The following is a 23,098-nucleotide window of genomic DNA, read 5'->3' as shown; positions in this document are numbered from 1 at the left end:
ACACTGTGGTGAATTCTTGTAGACATGCGATTGCATTATGGGCTGTTACCCGTTATGATCATGATAGAGTGGTATTAGAGTGAGAGAGTCCAACTTTCAAAACACAAAACAAAAAGTATGTGAACCACTCATATACTTCAGTTGAGTTTCCTGAAATAATACAACAGAATTTCAATAAAGCCATGTGATCTCAACTGTCATCCCTCAGTTGTGTTGCACCAAGACAGACCTCTCTAGGACCATCACCTTGGATGTGTTTTTTAATCATATCAGCATCCTGACACTGATGGTCCAACTCGAGGGACAATCTCCTGTCCCTCCTCTAGCATTCGACTACTGCCCACACCATTATATATCTGTGTATTTCTAGGGGGATAGATCAGGACAGATGAGGCACGAGCCAAACCCGTTAATCTGAACTGAAAACCAAACTCCTCCAGGTTTCTCCTTCTCTTTCTGTGCTCATCTGCTCCCGCGAGAACGGGGAAGCTCTTATGCAAATGAGTAGTGACAGCGTTATTGTGGAAGGAATATCAATGGAGTAATTACAGCACAGCCAGCACTCCTTTCCCCACCACCCCTGCCCGACTTCATCTCACAGCCCAGCTATGGCTCTCCCTGAGGGGGGAGGAGGAGACAGCAGCCACACTCTCTGGATCCAGAGCTAATAATGGAGGAACAGGTACAGGCACTGAAGGACTCAGCACAGGGGTCCTGAGACGCAGACGTGGCTAAAAGTGGCCCGCGGTCCCAAAGAGTGATCACAACATGATTTGATGATTAATGTGCAGTGAGCTGTGTTTAAAGGCTCCAAACAGGAAACTGTGTCGCTGTTTGTCTCTATGTGTATGTAAATCTATATATGCTCAAGTGGATTGAGGTGGTGAGTTTTGAAGGCACCTGTACTACTGAAGGATGTCAAGTCTCAAAGGAAAACTGCCACTGTGGTATATACAATTTACAGTACACTCATAACTTTGTAATTGTAAACATTAGTGAATTTGTTTAACATTTTACATCTGTTGAGGTCAGCTATATTAGTGATGCATGATATATTGGTATCATTGGTTGGAGATTTTTTATTTATCAGTATAGTTTTTTTAATTTTTTAACTTAACCTTTGTCAACTAATGTTCACTAACAGTTTGAAAACACTGAAAATGAATGTCCATTTGTCATACTGTACATACAATGCAGTGATGCCTAAATGGACTTGTAACATTTAAATGTTTTTTTTTTTGTAGTGTGTTTTATTTTTTAGTCTTCTATTTTCAATAATTATCAGCTTATTGTATTGGACAGTTTTAACATCAGTGCATCACTAATATATATACTATTTTAATTTCATGAAAACTTTAAAAGTTTGAAAAAATTATTTTTTAGCAGATATACACATTTATAATATACATATTGTCTCTTCAATAAAGAAAAGACCAAAAATATTGATGACTCATCTTGCACTCACCTACGCTTCCAAATTGTTTGTCTAATAAAATGCTGTAGATTGAGAATGTCTGTCCCTCTAAAGCCAAGTAGCAAATAATGGTTCACTGCTGACATACACACTTAAGGATATTGACTATTTAAACAAAAAAAAAGGACAAGCCCTTCAATATGTGATATGTCGTGTTTCAACTTGGTGTTTCAATACATCAACACAATAAAACTGTGCTCACAGTCATTTCACAGGCTTCTCAAAAAAATGAACAATCACAACTGCACGTCACAACATATCAGAATGTCATGGTGTGAGTGAATTACATCCAACATTAAGCTTCAACATTAAACTTCAAGGGAAACAAAAAAAAAAAAAAAACAGTTTTTGTAACTACCCATGAAACATCACAGCATATTCCTGCAGTCTGTAGATATACTGCCCGAAGCAAGATTTACTTTAGCTTAAAAGAATATAACAAGTCTAGAATCTTAGCGTACTTATGCTTGCTTACAGGATTAGCGTTCATCAGTGAGGTGATTTACTCTGACGGGCTCTGGAATCAAGTTGGCGATTGTCCAATGAGCAAACACTTTTGGCGTGTAAGAGTTGTCTAATTTAATGCTCAAATTTGTCTCTTTGTGCTTAGGGAAAGCACTCCTAGCCCCATTAATCCATGTGAAACAACAGTCAGGCACGCCTGAAGAGAAGTAATCTTTCATCCTCACCATCTATTCACAGGTGAAGGATGGGTACGGCCATAAATAATGAAGGGGAGAAGAAAAAAGGAGGAAGGAGGGATCAAGGCGAATGCTGGGAGACCAGAGAAAGCTAAGGAGAAAGAGGGGATAGTTTCAAAGCCATCCCATTCCTTAATACCCCCATTAGGCTGAGCATTAACATGGCTAGGGCTGGAATGTCACCCTATGTGCACCATCACTGGCATGAGAGATACCCCTAAAAACATATCTCATATCTGTAAACATTTCCCACACTCTTAAAAGTAAAGGTTCCTTATTGCCATTGATGGTTCCATGAAGAACCGTGAGCATCCGTAAAAATAAAGGTTCCAAAAGCAATTCCATAGAACCATTTTGGTTCCCCAAAAAACCTTTCAGTGAACAGTTCTTGAAAGAACCATTTTTGCCTTAGTGTGAAAAACATTTGAATAATCTAAAGAATCTTTTTACACTTTAAAGAAACTTTTCTGCCATGGAAAGGTTTCATGGATGTTAAAGGTTCTTTTTGGAACCATAGATGTCAAACATTTCCATTGCATAAAAGGTTATTTACAATGGGAAAAGGTTCTTCAGATTATTGAAATATCCTTCACACTAAGATAAAAAGGTTCTTTTCAAAATTGTTCACTGAAAGGTTCTTTGGGGAACCCAAAATGGTTCTATTGTGTCGCTACAAAACCCCCTTTCTGAAGAGTGCAGGCAACGCTTAACGAAAGTGTTTGAAATCAAAAGTTACAGAACAATGCAAAAGTTAACAATCCAATCTGTTTTAATTCATAAGAGAAGGGGACGGGGAATTAATACATTAGCAGGAGATTAGGAGACATCTTCAGAGGGCAAGAGGAGTAGAGCAGGGGTCAAGCCCAAGACCCCAAACACATTCTGTTACTGCACGGCACTGACGATGTCCAAGCACCTCATAGATCACAGTGCGCTTATCCCCACACTTATCTCACGAGCAATAACTCCCAATTAAAACTCGAAGAGAGTAAAACAGATGAAGTGAGAGACAGGAACCAGAGGTTTCTGAGGCCATTCGCCCCTTCCGTCTGCACCAGCCTCTTCATACGCACGTGTTTGCACTCCAACGGACAGCCAAAACAAATCGCTCGCGACCCCACTGGCATATAAATTCTGATTATAGGGGTGAAATGCGCTTGCGGATTCCCTACCACATATTTCTGAGGTCTGTGTGGCCGTAAATAAATCAGAGAATCATCCCTAGTAGTTTTGTCCGATCCTGCGTAGTCCCAAAAACCAATGTGTTGCTTCAGATGGGAATCAGTTTACTGGCTTTGAAAGTGGTAATAAATGTATTGGGTATTGCAATGGTAATATAAACAAACAGCTGTGTTTTCATAATGATAACAGTTGGAGAACAGATACGTGTCGCAATCAGGTCAATTAAGATTTGCTGAACACGAAAGGATTGGCATTTATTGCGAAAACTTGCCTGACACACATCGTATAATTTATACAGCAGATTGATGAATGTTTCCATGCAAAGTAAACCTGAAAAATAAACAAATGGGATGGTGAATATAGGAAAGAAATAAGCAACTGTCAAGTATGATCTTCATTTGCTCACTGGCCTTTCAGAGAACAAATTGTTACAATGCAATAAAAAAATATGCAGAAATAGGATATAGGTCTGTGGTGTGAAATTTTCTTGATCATTTTTAACTGCAATTGTTCTTATGTTTAAGAGGTCTGTTTTGCATTTTCTCAGTTTTATTTTTCTTTACGGTAATAAAAATAACGAATTAAAATAACGGGCAACTCTCCACAGCATGAGCCCCCCCCCGTGGGAGGAGCTGTAAAGCCGATGCTAACATGATTAACAGTGTTGACAACGAAAAAATAAAGCGTAAGAAAAAACATGCCCTCTCTATTTATTTTTCCTGTTCTCTTCTATGCCGTTTTTTCCTGCTTTTCTTTGATCCTGTGGGTCTTATGAACCTTCCACATAAACAGCTACGTGCGAAGGACACTTTTAGTGCATCCTGGGCTTGATGCAATGCATCTGCATGGATGTCCCCAGAATCACAAATCTCAAGGATGAAACGGACATCTACTCTCATGCAACCACTGGAAAATGACATCTCTTTCTATCTGAAATATCTGAAGAATACGTTACAAGCTCCCAGTCTAGCACCTAAACGCATTTGGAGGACAGCGAGTGAGCGCAGGCTTTGAAATATCAACCACTTGTGCAATTACCTACAGGCCTCTGGTGGTTTGCCGCCACAGGGTGAGTGTCCATCTCAAGGAGGACAGCCGAGACACGAAAACCGAGATAAAGAATTGTGCACGTTACAGAAATCAGTCTCTGATGTCCACATCCCAACATAAAGTACTCTGGAATATAATCAAGATACAGGCATAGTCATTAAAATACCAAGGACTAATAGTGACATGGTACTGATTTATAGGTAATGAGGGAATTGTACATGTAGGACGTTTTTGATATAAAAGTTCTTTAAACACTCTAAATCCCATGCCATGACTGTTTATAGCTGTTCAATTTACACCTTTCCTAAGTGGAATGAGAATCTAGTGTTAAAAATGTATTCTAGTGTTTAAAGTGACAATTTATTCATTATTCATTTTTTTCAAGAGAATGTTTTAACTGTTTTTGTCCACACTATGAAAGTCAAAATGGTCCAAAGCAACACTTGACCCCACTGACTTTTATCGTATGAACAAAAACACAGAGATATGCTTCAAAATATCTTCTTTTGTGTGCCGTAGAATTAAGAAAGACAGATTGTCCCAGTGTGGATTTTGCAAATTTATCTTGGATTGTTAGTCTAATTCATTTATCTAGGATTGTTAGTCTAAAGCTCAGCATCACCTGTGTAGAGGTCCTCAAGAATGATATAACCCCAGAAAAACATGCAAATACTGCCATTTTGCTCTTATGTTACACTCAAAAGACACCTACTAAACCTCTGGACAAATTACTGCTCCTTCGTGCACCCCTGTGAGAAGACGTAGGTTTCTCCATCAATTTTCCATTGAGGTCTTCATCCTCACAGATATCAAAGACTCAGGGTTAAATAACTAATTAAATAATAACGAAGGAAACAGAAATACAAATGCAACCAGAGAAGAAATGAACACTGATTGCGGAGGCCAAGTAAGAGTTTCCATTTAGGGTTGCCAAAGCACCGTTAAATGTTATGGGCACATCAGGGTGCAAAGAGAGCCTGTTGGTCAGCCCAGAGGGGAGTATGACATCTGACACAGAGCAGAGGCATTCTGGACCATACAGACCGCATGCATCAAAAGAACCGCACGGGAAACAACACCGCCGCATTTGGTCACAAACAGGGCCCTCCACAGAAAAATAGAAGAATAGGTATCATGAAGAGCACAATCACAGGTTATACAATCCTAGTCTTCATCGAACGCAGGCAAAAACATATCCTAACAAAGTCACGTGAAACCTTAGAGCACTCGCTGCTTACTTATTTATCTTGCTCTGACTTTCACCAGCTGCGGTTGAACTCAAACCCAATGGCCCCAATAGTTGTCGGGTCTCAGATGCAGTATGGCTTGAGGGCCGATCTCCAATGCTGCGTCAGGGATTCTACTCCAGTTGTCGGTTAACTTTTATAGCTTCCTTGAAATATCTGTAAAAGAGGAGCTGGTGAGCTAAAGAAAACTGCTTTAAAACATTGGTGTGTAAATCTCTTTTAATACTACAGAACCCTGGGTTAATGTTGCCTTCAGAAACCGCTCACCGTATTTCTCTCTCCCCCTTTTCATTGCTTTCTTCCTCGCAGCTCTCAGCTCATTACGTACAACATGGAACTAAAAGACCACATCTTCAAATTCTGCACAACTAGAGGTGTTTTTCAGATACACTATATGAACTCCAGGCCAAGAGTCCACAAACTCTTCCTGTTTGGCTCTCAAGCTGCTCGTTTGTCTTTCTCTCACTGGTCAGAAGGACGTAACATTTCAATTATGAAAAACAGAAAAACTTCTCTCATAATCCTTGACGAATGTCTGCTGAGGTTCATCCGATGGCTGGCAAAAGAGTTTCTTCGCAGCTGCTCGCATGTCTCCCACGGAGGGGAAAAAACCCCACATGGGTGGGAGATACCTGGAGTTCTCAAAAAATAATGATGTTTGAGTCTTTTGATTGATCATACATCTCTCCCTGGAGTTTGATATGTTTTTTGGGAGACTTAAAAACCTGACAGAGAGAAATACAGCCACAGAGAAAGAGGAGAAGTCGGTATCGAGAAAACATGCGCTGAAATAATGCAAGGCCTGTCTGAACAGCAGACTGTTTGTGAACAGAAACAAAACGTCATGTTATACCTGCACTGATGACATCACTACGAAATAACAATCGAGCAGAAGGAAGCATTGGGACAAAGCGAACGAAACCATAGTGGAAAATCAAGGCCAGTTTTTCCTTCTCTTAAACTCTCAGGGCTTGCGGTGAGCTTCAACCCTATAATAAAATAATGCACAGCAGTGTGTGTAGTGGATCTCTGTTTGAAAAATACTTGGGGAGAAAAAGAAAAACACATGGTGCGTAGTGTGGCACAAAACATATTTCATGCATGACTTTGGAGAATGTTAATAAGGATTAGAAACACACTTCAACTAATGTTGGGGTTCCCTCATGGGGCCATGACTTATTTTTACTCATGTTTCTCAAATGGGGAGACATAACATCTGAGGTAAAAGTTAACATTTTTAAAAACAAAAAAGGTAGAAAGCGCTTTTAGGGGTATAATTTGTGAGCACAGTACAGAGAAAAGGAATCATTCTTCTCTCTTAATATCTAATGCTGAGAGGGTTCTCTTGCATTCGCTCTCTTTCTGCAGTCTTTATTTCATTAGGATGTCATGTCAGGGGCCCTCAAGTCTCCCTCTGACCCCACACTCCAAGCACGGCTTCTGGTTAATGTTACATCAATACGGCTCTTGTAAAAAAAATGTTTTAACGTACAATGCATGTTCGGTTTCCAAGGAAAGATGGACCAATTAATCTGATTATAGTCTCAAATCCGACAACATGTGTACGCGTGTATCTAAGCATGTGGGATGCAGATGTGCTGTGCGTATGTGCGTGCCTGCAAGCGTGTAACTGGTGGATCAGGCCAAAATGTTGAGAGGATACAGCAGCTGCCCTTCCACTGCGAATAAACTGAACATCAGCTCTTCAAAAGCTCCACAGCCTGTCAGATACTGAAACATCGGCTCTACTTGAAAACCACGAAACAAATACGCCACCATGCGCAGCCACTTTGTTAAAAAGGCAAACACCCACACCACTGAGAGGTTTCTTACGGAGCATCATGCGCGCATGTGTGAGCATCGCATGGCAGTATTTTTCAAAACAGGAGGAAAAAAATATGCTAAATGTAAATAATAAACTGCAACCAACTATGAAATCATGTATAGCGATGACAGAACAATAAAGAGGGTTTAAATGTCAATATGACATTTTTCACAAATGATATACAACCAGTCAAAATTTGCCACAAATCAGCATCCCAAAGAAAAACCAGTTGAGATTTACTGGTTTACTGTGAGCGTATCCACTCTTGTTCATCACATGACGCACTCAGCAACTGTATGCAAATACAGCCCACGTGTGAGTGACAGACAGCTGCTCTGAGACTGGGAAATAACGACAGGAAAGAGCAATGAAAGGGATAGAGAAGTGAAATCATAAACCTCTGTCCAAGCCTTCATGCTCCATTTGATATCATAACACTAAAGCACTTAACACTTCAGAGCAGATCATTTGTTCTTCTCCGCTTACATCACTGGGTCCAACGTTAAAACGATAAGTTTGCAGGGCTCTCTTTTGAAAGCTATGATACATTTCTGTCCTTGTTTTGATTTTGCTTTGCTAATAGTATGTAGATTGGTTGGGAAAGCACCTTACCAATTATTCTCAAGTGGTGATTTGTGATCCAAAAATGTGTTGCAAGTCTATTCTGATATATCAAAACACGTGACGCAAAAAAAAAAAAAGAAAAAACCCGCTAAATGCAAATTTTAAACAAATGCACAATTTTTTGGATTTTAAGGACTTTTTTGTTGACTCCTGTTGACTTAACTGGTGCTTCTGCTGATAGGTAAAACATATCACACTGATTAAAAGAAAGAGAGGAGAGGTAGGAAATGACAAAATATCAGAGCAGAACATAAAACAGCAAAATAAAAATGGTTTAGAGTTACTGTACACACTGTTTTTTCTAAAAAATAAAAAAAAAACTTATTCACATGACACTGCCCTAATTCAAAATTACCTTTCAAAAACGTATCCTTTTGTAGCAGTACCATGGTACAATGATGGAATTAAATGTTATTGCCATGGTGTTTTGAAATAAACATCATGGTATTGATCATTATGGTATTCCTTGCACCATAGTATTTATACAGTACATGTCCAAAATCTCAAGTGCATTTATTTTGAATGATTTCATACATGTTATCACTGTTTCGTTCAAAGAGTCTTCAACTGAACACAGTCGTTCACAATTTTCACATGCTGGTGTTGAACCTCCTAAAGACCTTCTTCGATGCTGCAAAATGAAAGCATTTCCAATGGATTGTAGATAAATATTCCACTCAATCCAATGTTTTTTTCTTTGTTTTCCATGTTTTGAGTATTGCATTGTTTTACTGAGTGAAAGCTGCACCAAACGACTGTCTGACTGATTCAGACTGAATCGTGAACCGATTCATACAGTTTTGCCAATCAGTTTGTCCTATTCACTCAAAAAATAAATAAATAAAACAGACTCAAAGAACTGATTCATCCGAGAATCGATATTGCTAGTTCAGAACAAAACGACAGACGTGCTGACAGGGAAAATGTTTCTCATGTCTGTATTTAAGTATCCACCTCAAGACAAGAATTTATCAGTAAAATTAAAACACCAATCCAAAGCCTCAAAACCAATAAGAAAGGACATTAGCCAAATAAAAAGTCTAGTATAGTTTTTGTACTTTAATACAGTCTTCTTTTATTCCATTCAATATTTTAATTTGTGTATTATTTTAGACATTTATAGTATAACGCTCTCTTTTAATCCTTTTAACTCTTGTAAAGAGTACTTATGCAAACAAGGATGAATGTGACAGCAAACTGTTTGGATTGCAGCAGACTGTTTATCTTACAGACGGAGATGTTTTTGGGTGCGTGAGGCGTTCAGGCTTTGCCATCAGGTGGTTTGGCACCGTGTCCCACCACTACAGAGCTGAAGAAGGAGGGCAGAGAAGAGTCTGGCGCACGGTGTGATGTGGAGCTGGAGGTCAGGGCTCTGCCGCCTCTCCAGCTGAGCACCAAGCGCCACACACCGGCTCTGGTTTCATGTTCTGGGCCGGGGGTCAGGATCGCTTTCCCCCTGCTAACTGCAGGGGCAGGGGCCGCTCCTCACGCCTGACAACAGACAGACGCCCACCTCAGGAGGGGGGAATGGACTTACTCACTCCAAAGAAAAAAACAACAGAAGCAGGGAAGCCAGGAGAAGAGATGGATTGGTCTGAGATGGAGAACATGTTTGAGGCCATAACAGAAATGTTTGACTCTTTTAGGGGTGAAATATGCATAAGTCAGGTCTATCTATTTTCCATATGTGACTCGAGTGAGTTTAGCTTTGCTTCTCATTCAGTCCTTACCGCTGAATAAGCAATTCTAAGGTTCAAAGTTTCTTTGAAACACTATTATGTCTGAACAGCATTTTTGTGTTTGTGGTTATGAATCCTGCCAAAAAGGATGGGCATAGAGAGGACTGGTAAAAAGTGTACTATCAAAACAACAGCATTCACAAGGTAAAACAGGATAAAGAGGATGCATTGTTTGACACAAAAACAAAGAACGTGTAATATCTCAATACTGATCAGCCAATATTTTAGGTTTTCTGGTGTCGCTCGTATGTAAACAAAGACACATGAGTCTTCATTAAAATGGCACTATGGAATAAATCATTTTCCTTTATTCGATTTTCAGAAAACCTCAATATTTCATTCCCTCATCCACCTTTTTTTTTAGACTAGCAGATCATTTTGCTGCACTTGCGAGTGGTGGAAATTCCCAGGAAGATGTATTGTGGCTCTTTTCAGAGAAATATTAGCATCCAGCCAGGAGAGACATGGAGAGAGGGGGAGAGAAAGGAGGAAAAAGGCACAGACGATCAGTATCGTACTTTCTGGATTTTTTTTTTTTTGTCTTACAAAGGTGGCATCCCTTTGTGAAAAAAGAGACCTGACCTAAAGAGATGAGACCTGACCTAAAGATGACATCACAAAGATCTCGGTTGAAACCTTCTCTAAAATAAAAAATAAGATCTGTTCTGTTTCTATTAAAATAATATTCTGGATTCAATGGAAGTTCCATTGACAGCATTATGATGATCGCCACAAAACTTTTGTGACTTGTCTTTTTTTACTTGACTTGACTTGTCTTTTGTTTTATTTACAAAAGCAACAACCAAGGTTACAATAAGGCATTTACAATGGAAGTTAAAGGGGTCCATTTTTGAATGATTTAAAAGTAGAAATGTGAAGCTTATAAATTTTAGAAAAGCACTTACATTAATTGCTTAAACTTGTATTTTATTTAAGCTGTAAAGTTAGTTGTGTCATCATTATGGTTGTTTTAGATTTAAATGTATGCATTTGTTCCATTGACTACTATTGTGTGACTCACCGTAAACTGGATAGTATTATTTATTTATTTATTCATTCATTCATTTATTTTTTTAAGAAAAGGAGGGACAAACGGCTTTGTAGTAATCAACATTGTGCCACAAATGCTGTTGATCGATCTTAACTTGCATTAAACCCAGAATATTCCTTTAATTTCTATGACTATAAAATTAAAGTCAGTTGTGTTTACACTGCTGTGGCTTTGTGTTTAACTGAATTGTCTGACAGAAGAATATTAAAATTTTTAAACATCTGCAATCCAGTTAGCTGCTTATTCCAATTTTTTTTCCCCTGTCTCTCCTTCTTTCACTCCATTCTCCATCACTGTGCCTTCTATTGACTCCGTCTAACATCCAGATATTTCCACTCTCCACTTTTTGAAGCCACCATGGGTCTTTTGACCTCCAGCACAAATCATTTTAGCTGCTTGTGGGGGGCTCGCAGTCCCAAGGAGGTATGGAAATACGATCCCCACCATCTCCTGCTCACGTTTGTTTTCCTTGGTCCAGTCAGCGATGGGCCGATCAGCAGTGATCCCCATAGCGACAGAAGATCAGGACCGAGGGTGGGGAAACAGGAGGTCTTGCTGGTCAGAACGCTGTTTTTTTCAGTTTACTTTAACCTGTCTCCTACTTCAGCTTCCCCTCAACCCTGGGAGGGAGATAAGGAATATTTAGACTGCAGCATTCAGGATTCAGGATTTCGTCCCGGATACACACACTGAGTGATGACACTCCCACTTTGATGCACAAGAGGATGAAAATTAAGCCACTTAATTTTCATATACCAATGAAGCACAAACACACATACTATATATAACTTATATAATCATGTGCAAACCAATTAAGGGGTACGTAGTTTCACAGTTTTAGCAATCAGCCTAGGTTTTCACAATTTTTAACAGAAGCTTATAATAAGGCATTTACGATGGAAGTTAATGGGGCCAATTTTTGAAGGATAAGCAGAAATATTAAGTTTATAATTTTATAAAAGCACTTACATTAATTCTATTAAACTTTAAACTTGTGTTTTATTTTAGCTATAAAGTTGTCCTGCTTGTAGAACAACTTTAAGCTTGTGCTCATGAAAACTGAGGCTGAAAAAATCAAAACTTATGATTCCGTCAACATTGTTTAATGTTACAACCACACAACATTTTTTAGTCAACCACAATGCAATCTGTCATGTTCACTGCAAATATCAGGATGTGCTAAACTGTAAGAATTTAATTGCTGAACAGAGTAACTTATCCAACATTTCTGTTTAATTTTCCTGAAAGTACCTTGGTGGTATGACAACACTCAAGAACGTTCCAACGGCTGCTCTTCTCTTTCCCTTTATAATGAAAATGAAGAAATATCACAATGCAGAATGCAGAGCTTTAGAACTGTGGTCGCGAAGAGGAAGGTAATTGGCTGATTGAGGTAATCAGATTGGTTTCAGAGCATCTGATCTGGAGTCTAACAGACTTCCAACTAGTTGAATGAGTAAATAAAGAACTGTGGGAGCTCCAGCTGAAGACAGATTACCTCTAGCTCCAGGAGGGTCCGACCCAGAGAAAGCTTATTCCACGTGAATGAACTGAACTGCGCGGGCACAAAAGACCACAAAGCATCCAGCAAGAACCAGCAAAAGTCATTCTTTCAAGTGACCCTTAAAATGCTCTAATATGGTGAGGCAGGTTTTGACATTTAAAGAGATAGTCAACCCCAAAATTAAAATTCTGTCATAATTTATTCAACCTCATTTTGTTCCAAACATGACTTTCTTTCTTCTATGGAACATAAAAGAAGATATTTCAAAGAACGTTGGTGTCCAAACAAAGTCCTTCAAAGAACATTTGCAAAATACCTTTTGTGCTCCACAGAAGAAAGAAAGTCAGGTCTGAATCCACATGAGGGTGAGTATGAATACCGGCTGAAATTCCAAAAAGCTACTTGGACATTTTATATTTATGGACTTTTTCACTAACAAGAGCTTTGTACTTTATGAAAATGCTTTCAGAACAAGGGTTAAATGGAGGGAGCAAACTGCCTAATGCATGTGTGACTGTGCCTGTCTGTGAGCCTGAGCCTCATAAGATCCCTCTCATGCTCACTTGGCTGTGAGAGAGGTTTCGGAGGGAGGAAGTGGCAGTGGTGCTATTCCAAAGCACTGTCCCATTCCACCTCATTCTTCCCTCTTTTCTCCCTCTGACACAAATAAGAGGATTAGGGCACACAGCTTCCGTCAGTCCCTCCATTCAAGACAATGCGGCGAAGAGCTTAGTAAAATAGCCTTGGATAGCGGAGCAGACCTGTCATTCAAATTGTCTAGTACTATGGCGGTTGGGAGGCTAATCTCATTAGGATATGAAAAAGAAAGAGAGGGAGAGAAAGAGTCTGAGAAGTCCAAGATGAGATTCGATTATCATCCTCATAACTTGCATCTAAGACATGAGCCAAGCTTAAATCTTCTTGTCTATGACAAGACAGTTGAAACACTCTCGCAAGACAGTTTAATAGTCCAGGATTATTTTGGAGGATGTGGACACTTTGAAAGAAACCAATAATTGTTCTATCACTGGATTATGTTGCTGTTGTTTTTTTTCTTTTACAAATTCTATTTTTTCGCTTTGTTTAAACCCAAAATCCTCATTTTGAGACAAATCCATTTGCATAATATCTTAATGCACAGGTAGAATGTGTTAGGTGGGTGTGATAGTGAGCCGTAGGCGAGCCACATGCCCCGTGGCACCACCTGCCATCCAAGTGCCAGTGTTTTCTTGTGTATCTGTGAAAAGCCTGTGTAGGAATAACACTGTGGAGACACTGAGCTTCATCACTATGTTGAGAACACTGTGGAACAGAGACAAGAAAAGAGCCTACAGCAACATTAGAGAGGAATGATGGAGAGATATTGTGCTTATGGCTTCTTAATATTATGCTAAAACAGAAGGAATCTTTTTATTTGCATAGTGGGTGATATATCTGTTTATGTGTGCAACTAAGTAAACCAAATTGTAAGTCGTTTCCCTTGAAATAAACACTGTGGCTCAGCATCTCAACCAGTCCAACACAGAAACAGATCTTAAATTGCATTTGGGGGCGGGGTTATGTGTTTGCCCAACCAATGGATGAAAAGGGGCTTGTCTTCAATTCTGCAATTTCTGCAATTAATTTTGGTGAAGAAATTATACACTTGACATAAATTATCTAATTCCAGATAATTAACCAATGCTTAAAATTATAGATTAGAAATATCTTAATACATTATTGTAAAATATTTAATTCAGCATTAAGTTTTAGGAGGTGAGTTATATAGATATATGATGCTACAGTAACATCCATAAAAAATGTTAGCATATTCTTAGCAATTATTATCTAAATAGTAAAACAAATATCAAAATATAAATATGAATATATAAGTTCAAGTATAAACCATACCTGGGATAAAGAGAATTAATAATTGGATCAAATGGACTAATAATTCACTTTAGTTAAAAATCATTAAATTAGAGTAAAAAAAAAATTTTTTGAGGTCAATTAAATAAAACAAAACTAGTGGTTGTGACATTTTCATAACCTGGGATAAAGAGAATTAATAATTGGATCAAATGGACTAATAATTCACTTTAGTTAAAAATCATTAAATTAGAGTAAAAAAATAATTTTTTGAGGTAAATTAAATAAAAAAAACTAGTGGTTGTGACATTTTCATAATTTTATATTCACAGAGTAGCTCAAGTAATATCAGCTTGTGCAAGTACTGTATTTATAATAGCAAAATAAATATCCTTTAAAGTTAGCTCTGGCTGGCATATTAAACATATAGACATAGCATACATATTTTCCATGGATAAATACCATCACAGATGTGGAGTAACATGTCAAGGACATTAAGTAACAACAGTCACACATAAAAGAGAAGAGACACACAGAGAAAACTAAATATTCTATTACAAAAGTGAATTTAAAAGCAAAACCCAGTCATCTAGCGCTCCCCTCTACATTAGAATAACATCCCGTTAGGTCAAAGCATTAAACGTCTGGTGGTGGGGGTGTGTGGCACTAGTCAAGAGATGACAGATGATTGCATCATTTTAATGCTGCCAGGAGAGGCTGGGCTAATGTTGACACAAAACCTAATACTTCCTTGCAGAGGAACAGGATGGCTCAGGCTCGGCCTCATCCCAGAGCAGAGCGCTACGAGGGCCTTCATCACGGCAAGCAAAAACCCATGAACACTGCAGGATTAGTACCCGCCTCTCTTCTATAAACATGCGAGTACTTTTCTCACACGTTAATCGAAACACAGCTGTTTTCATTTATATATATATATATATACAGCTATAGCAAAACAAGTTTTCAAAAAAAATCACAAATCATTAATAAATCATCATGTTGATTTAAAGGTTATTTTAATTGAAACAATAACTGGACAGTAAGGCATGCTTGGTAAAAACACAATGGCAGGGTGTATTGGGAGGGTGTACGGCTCCAGTCATGTAGAAAACACACTGCCAGGCCCAAAATCCACTCATGTCAGCGGGAATGCGGCATCCCGCTCACAAAGCAGAGCTAATTAAAAAACAACGCATCGCAGGAGGATGCCCCCACGGTGCTAAAATAGAACTATCAGCACACCAGGGGATAATCCACAACTTCCTACTTCAAGCAAATTATCCCTGGACCAAGACTAACAGCAGACTTGAGCCAGGTTCCATTGACACTAAGGCCAGACAAGAACATTCGAACACTCAGCATTCGAATAATACAGAAATATATACACTTCTGTTAAACAACACTGTAAAATTGAACGGCAGAAGTTGAGGCATATCTATCTATCTATCTATCTATGCATACACAAACCCTGAGTGCACAGAATCCCTCATTACCTACTCCTCTCATGGTGCAGAAATCCTGTTGTCTATTTGAGAATAATTCAAATCACAACGAGTTAAATACAACAGTAAGAAACATCTCTCTCACACACATACAAAAAATCTTTGCCAAAAACAACTTCCAATCTAGAGGAAGTGCATTATTCTAATTTTCATAACGTTAGAAGCAACAATCATTCTTTTCTTTTGCAGTAAATCCATTTATTTTGATAATTTTTAGTAATTATTTAATAAAAACACAGAAAAATAATTATTAAAAAATAAATATATAAAATACATATACATGTAGGCTATGTTTAAAAATATGAATATAAAGCTATTATAATAACATTTACTGAAAAGAAAATAGTATTTCTAGCTTCCATGAATTTAAAATTTAATTTAAAGATCATAAAAGGTGTTTGTCCAAACTACTTTGTAAATGTTTGTAAATGACAGACAATTTACAATAGTCTTAAATAAATTTAGGTTATTTAATATTTTTTTCTGCCACCTTTATGAATGAAAAAAAGAACGAAAGAAAGAAAGAAAGAAAGAAAGAAAGTAAGAAAGAAAGTGTGGGCTCCATCTATGCTGGCGTTGCAATTCCAGTTAATTCCAATACAGTAAAGAGAATTCTCACTAATAGCTTGAAAACACAATTATATTTCCATAACCTGTGTCTTTAATTGGCGCTAACGCAAAGGTCTGCTGAGCCATTTAAAGAACATGATATGCAGATCGTAATTCCAAAGCTAATCCTCTAATAACGAAAGCCTGTTATTCCAAGTTACTCTTGAGCTACAGCGAGGTGAAATTTCCGCGCCAAAACAAGCTATAAATTCCCGCCGGTAAACTCGTGCTGTAAATAACAGACAGAGAGGTGTGAATATGAACGTTTGCCCAATGTCGTGATTTACGGTTCTAATGATTATAGGGCATGAATCAATTGATGCTAGTATGTCATTAGGAGGAGTTCCACCAGAAACAGCCAAAGGCTTCAACTTGGTGCCACGGGCGCTTTGCAGAGTTGACAAGTACAACCTAAATGAACGTCATAAAAGTCAAAAAGGTGCAAATTACATCTACTAAGTGGCCCGTCATTGCGAAATAAATAAATAAATATTACTGCTAGCTACGTGTGAGAGGAGCCCCATAGCAGAGGTGTGCATGCTGAAACGAAACGGCTGTTTATGAAATGGCAGGTTTTGTAATGCAAGCAAAAGGAGATCAGACCAGGGAAATAGGCTATGATTTACACGAACCTAACACCTGATTGACATTCACAAGGCCTTATAAAACACAACATAGCCTAGTTAAGATTGTAATTGGTGGATGCAAAGAAAAAAAAGTGAGAAATCTTCCCCAATAACAGGTAAACAAACAGTCATTTAAATAGGCTATGCAATCTAAACATAGCCTAATGCCATAAATAAAACGTTTTTTTTTTTTTTACATGTTTGGCCTGTCTCAGCGCTAGCTGCCGTCTCCAGGGTATGAAATATAAGACCAGAGCTATGAAATTAATTTTGTTAACACTAACTCTGAAGCTGAAAGAATTGGAGACTATTAAAGTCAGGCAGTAGATATGGCCCTTTAATTATTGCATGGTGTCGGATAGGGACCTCCCAGTTATCACCATGAGAGAGGGAGGGATATTTCAAAACCCCTGACACAAAAGCTTGCAAAAGTAGTGACACATGGGGAGAAGACATGCAACATAAGGCGCCCTGCGGTCCACTCACAGCTTCAGGACCGGGTGAATATCAACGCAGCACACACTGTGCACATTCAAACTATCCCATACCATGACTTCACACGATTTTATAACTGAGGAATAAGAAGTGCGATTTGAGAAGATTTGCTACGGTATTTTTATTTATTTTTTTGCTACCGTACGGGTTAAAAAATAGGCATTTTGTAGGCTATAGGCTATGCATCACTTTTAGCGTTTGTACGTTCATTATGGTATGGCTAAGTCTTGATTAAATCAAAAACATTCTACAATAGGCCTAGAACGATAGAACGATTGTAAAATTAAATAACAACAACAATAATTATTATTAGGTATAATAATAATAATAATAATAATAATAACAATAATAATAATAAATTAGCTAAATAACTAATGAAAGGAAACTTGAATTAATTAAATAAAAGTAAATTAAAAGAAATAAAATATAAAGAGAATACAATAGTGCGTTATTAAAAAGAAAAGAAAAACAGTTTTAAGTCAGTCAAGAAATTGTCTCACTTAAATAATTTCTGACCATTTATGATTGACATGTAGGCTAAACGTAAAAATAAGATGAACCAACCCGCATCCATATGCGTTAAATTGACATGGGCCTATACGACAGGTGATCAAATAATTATGTCGAATAATATGATCGAATGATCGAAGAAAATACTAAATTAAATGAAATCGCTTAATTTTGATTGTCATTGCGTTGCAAAATATCACAGCTCAAAAAACAAACAAAAAAAAATCCAGTGCAGCGTAAACTGAAATGAAAATTCAAGAAAAACGATCACTCACTAAATCCAGGACTGACGTCTCAGTTTATAAATAAGACAGTTTAGAACATGACAGCTGAGGAACTAAATTCATTATGGCTATAACACATAAAAGCCTAATAAATATAAAGACGATTCTTCGACAATACCACAGTGCACTTGGCGTCTCAATTGAAAAACAACAGAATTGTAAGATTGACAAGTTCAACAAAATCATACCACCAACGCCTCAAATAGCCTACTGTGAGTGTTATTGCGTAAAAACGAAAAATGTGCCCCTTTCTTTGCTTGATCACAGATGAATAAAAACAAGTCAAGCAAAACACTGCGTGCGTGTTACACCAATAATTTCTTTCAGATAATCCATGCCCTTACTGTTGGTAGTCGTGTTTGCAGTAAAGTTTCCTCTCCCGGAAGTAGCAGCTGGTGGTGAGCGGTTGTTGACACACGGCGCATTGCAAACACTCCTCATGCCATGAAGACTCGTTGACGCGCATCAGAAAGCGGTCGGATATCGGCCGCTGGCACCCCTCACACACCGCCTGATGATGGCACTCCGTCCCTGGAGAGCAAATGCATAATTTTAATAACATTCTAACTTCATCTAATTTTTTTGTTTTTTTTAAATAAGGATAAATGGGCTATTGAACAAGTGGTTATGATATCAAGTTGTAATATTAGGCTGTAGCCTACTAAATAAACCAATAGGCCTATGACACGGTGATAAAAAACAATAACAAATGGCGTGTGAATTATAACTGCCAGTTTACGAACATAAAGTAGCCTGTGTACGATAGGATTTTATATCATCATCATCATCATTATTATTATTATTTACGCTCAAATTTTAAACAACGCACAAACTATCAGCCAAAACTACATTAAAAAAAATACATAAATGTGATTCTTAAATAATATTGTACTTTTTGTTTATTTACTCTACAAAAAACAGGTGGAGTAAAAATTTCCAGCCATTATAAATAATAAAAATAGAATTGTGCAGGTGTTTTGTTGTTGCTTGTTTGCTTGTGTGTGTGTTTTTTTATTTTGTGTGTGTGTTTTTTGCGGTAGGCCTATTTTTTATTTGTTAGTATTTAAACGTTACAGTTATTAGTTAGAATGAAGCAGCCATAAGTGTGTGAATGAGAAATAAGTAGGCTATAACCGTTTGTGTCAAAAAAAAAAAGACAACGCTAGAATATAAAAATAAATGCATTACGTTGCGCATAAAATGTAAGAAAAAGTTTTATACGTCAGTTGTGTAATGGGGTTATTTTCTCTGAGAATTAGCCTTGATTATTCGACAGATTTGCGGCCGGCCGGTAAAATGCGTGACACAGGAGGATGCATCCCAGCCGCCTGCATAGTTTGACTTGCCACAGTTTCAGCTTTAATTATCGCGTACATCTTGATAAAAACAGCATCATAAAATTCTCTGAAATTATCTTTCACAGATAATTTAGGTGTTCACACTAGTAGGCTATAATACTGAAGACAATGAATAATTTACCCAGCATAACTCCAAGTGTAGCCTGTCCCGACCGCAGCGGATGGTCTTCGATTTTTATACCGTCCAACATCTTTAAATATTCCAACTGTTACCAGCAAGGAGGCGCCGTCCTAGTGACTCAGGACCTGTTGTAATATCCACAACAACACATTTGTCAGGGTTGTCCATGCTTCAAATCCCAAAACTATAGCACACAACATTACAGAAATCTCAACCTCACGGCTTTGCCGCTAAGATGGCCAGCTCAAGAAAACTTTTCATTGCAATTGGCACTTGCAAGATTAGTATTTGCTCTCGATCAAACCTTGGCACAGAAGCAGAACAAGACATAACTATAAAACTTAAAACACGCACTAAGTCACCTGTTAGTTAGTGGCCGAGTCAATCTAGACGTTTTCTTCACAAAGCGCAAAGTTTGTATCCCGGTGTTGTGCTGTCACGAGCTGCAAGGAAAGGTCCTCCCTTTCCTACACCGTGCACAAGTCGTCTCGTCCCGCAAAAAGTTTTCAGGAAATTAGTAAATTCCACGAAATCATAAAGGAGATCTCTAAACGTTACCTCTTAAATTAGTGCGCCATTCGGCTCCCTGCAGCTTGAGAAAGCTCAAAACTGAGATAGGCTTGAGAGAAAGCACCCTCCCCTTCTGGTCGCGTCACTTTGCAGACTATTGACTGACATAGGGATGCTATTGGTGCGCCAGTGTTCGTGCACTCTGCCGAGTGGAACTAAACGTGTTCCGCCTTCAAAATCGCATTGCCTCTCAAACTAGAGGCGCACAAGGATGGTAAACAACGTTACAAAAATTGTGGTGAAACAAATGAGTCTAAAAACACAGTCTAATTCAGACCAAAGCTTGGCCTACAGAAAGAAAGAAAGAAAGAAAGAAAGAAAGAAAGAAAGAAAGAAAGAAAGAAAGAGAAAGTAAGTCTATAGTCTACATATTCATACATTTAAATATATCCATGGTTTCGATCACTTCAAGTATGAATTTGATGCCTGACAGACTATGTAAAATGTTGCATTTTAAGCCCTAAACCATTTTTTCAAAACAAGTACAGTGGCACGCATTTGACCACATTTTGGGCAATACGTGATTTGCGTATTAATGAACAACTGCTTCCGTCAATTTAACGAAATTAGACGCACGACGCAAAAAAAAAAAGAAGTGGAAAAAAGGCAAATACGGCAAATTCGTTTAATCTGTCAACAAAACAACAACAACAATGTATTATTCATGTTCATTTTATTCTTTATTATTATTAGTAGTAGGCTAGTAGTAGCATTAGAAGTAGCCTACACTTTTGTTTTGTTTGTTACAGTGCGATTACGGTGAATACACGGGAAACATGTCGTTTGTAATTAATCTGTGGCAGTGCATGCAATTACGCGATGTTGTCTCTTTTGTAATTAATCACAATAACGTCCAATTTGTAACATGCCTATTGTAATGTAAAATGTTACTGTTATTGTTGTTGATGTAAATAGATGGTGTCACTTCAAACCTTGAAGCGCATGTTACTCTTTGGTTTTATTCCGGCTGCTCCGAGGGCCTCTCCTCTCATGCAGAGGCTGCTGGCTTTGATATCAGGTAACGGAGCATCACGCCTGGCCCGTCCGCATGCTTTGTGCTTTTGTGTCCATTATGAAGACTCGAACCTTCTGACCCTCGTCTACGATGCACCTGGAGATCAGGGTCGATAACCATCATCAGCGGCTGACAGAGACCAGTTAAATAAAAAGCAAACTCTTGTGCAGTCATAGGATGGCAGAGATAGAGTAATAATGCTACCGATTACACAGAAAAGATAAAAATCGAGCTAATGAGTTAAATGTCCCAGATTTTATTTAGTGAGCTTTGTGGTTTTGTTCCGGAGGGACCGCTTTGGTTAGATCTATTCTCATCAAAAAAAAACAATAAAGCAATAAAAAGAGGGCGCATCTGAACAAATGAAATGATGCAACAGATAAGTGACGAATCTTTTATACATTATTAAAATGTATAGCTTCTTTGTAATTTTATTATTGTGTTACCTTGCCAGTTTATTCAAGAGAGTAAAGTCCAGTAAATCCATCCATTAGACTTTTGTTAAAAACAACGCACAATCGCTTAACTGCTTAAATGACAAAAACATGTTGCACAACATAATCTATAGCAGTATTGTAAGGATATATATATATATATATATATATATGGTCTCAATTTTATATAAAGGCAGAGGAGTGATATCATGTCATAATCTTTGCTGTAAACAGAAGGTGTGTTTTTTTTTTTTTTTTTGCTCACCGTTTTGATCATGAAGGAAAACAATAAATCATCTGTATTTAATGGCAGCTCGCTGCTTCACAAATGTTTGAGACAGGCTAACGATAGCCATGACTACCAATGATATACATTGACTACCTATATTGAGAGCAATTGTTTGTATCCCAGTGCTGGATATTTGGGTTGAGAATCACAAATGGTTGCGCCTTTCATCTTCAGGTCTTTATTAATTGCATGTGTCCTCAGTTGTTACTAAGATTAACTACACTCATGTCAAGTTCTTGTTCTCTCTTTATATTTATTTGGAAAAGTCACTCTCAAAGTGTAAAAAGCCTCTTTGAAAATGTTTAAAATTCGTCAAAATAAGAACAGAAAATGATTGTGCGATATTGATTTAGCTCATTGCATATTTCATAATATATAATGGGATTTGGCCATTCACACGTCAAATTTTTAATATAACTAATACCAACGACTTGCCTTCGATGCCTCAAGCCATATACTCAAGCATGAGAGTTAACACGCTCTTTTCCAAACATCATATACCTACACTGAGAGGGAGGAATGCACGCGCTTAACTCCTCGCGTTATACAGAATTCGTCACGCTCCCCTGTTACCGCCTCATTCCCGGGATTCCGTACTACCTCCGAGCCATTTAGGAGACTTCAAGCAGTCGCCAAGTGAAATACCTATGACGACCCTTCATTATCAAGTAACCCCCACCAGCCCAACACCTTCAAAAATAAATGTCTTTAGCTGACACTAAGAAAACCGGCCACGGCGGTCAGTTCATTGCGGTCTCCTAAACGATTTATTCTCGGTCGAACTCAACTGAAGATGTATTTCTAGTAGGCTACTTTCTCCATTAGATTGCAGCAATGCCGCGTGATGATCAGAAAGGCTACTGATCAAATAATCAATCTAAAGACAGCAGGTGAGTCAAAGGACGAACTGTAAATTTAGATAAGAATAATAAATTGTGGGCATAGTTTAAAAATCGTAAAAATGTATTGTTATTAATATTATTATCAGCATTAGGCTATTTAGTGTAACAACAATATAGTTTCAGTCATTAGCAGGAATG

At 37.9% G+C, this 23,098-nt stretch overlaps 1 protein-coding gene across 1 annotated transcript in view; it reads right to left on the bottom strand.

Annotated features, from left to right (window-relative positions):
- Positions 1-20,605, bottom strand: part of LOC107669247 (LIM/homeobox protein LMX-1.2-like) — a 58,533-nt gene extending 37,928 nt beyond the window's left edge. The window contains exons 1-3 of the mRNA XM_016461417.1: positions 20,113-20,605; positions 19,751-19,875; positions 18,616-18,802 (exon numbers count right to left, since the gene is read on the bottom strand). Coding sequence (XP_016316903.1) covers positions 18,616-18,802; positions 19,751-19,820 — 257 coding nt within the window. The 5' untranslated portion in view covers positions 19,821-19,875; positions 20,113-20,605. The remainder of the gene's footprint in view (positions 1-18,615; positions 18,803-19,750; positions 19,876-20,112) is intronic.
- Between the last annotated feature and the right edge of the window lie 2,493 nt (positions 20,606-23,098).

This window comes from Sinocyclocheilus anshuiensis, unplaced genomic scaffold (genome assembly GCF_001515605.1).
Source record: "Sinocyclocheilus anshuiensis isolate Anshui unplaced genomic scaffold, SAMN03320099.WGS_v1.1 scaffold404, whole genome shotgun sequence".
In the NCBI taxonomy this organism is placed as follows: Eukaryota; Metazoa; Chordata; class Actinopteri; order Cypriniformes; family Cyprinidae; genus Sinocyclocheilus; species Sinocyclocheilus anshuiensis.
This window is presented reverse-complemented; position numbering and strand designations above follow the sequence as displayed.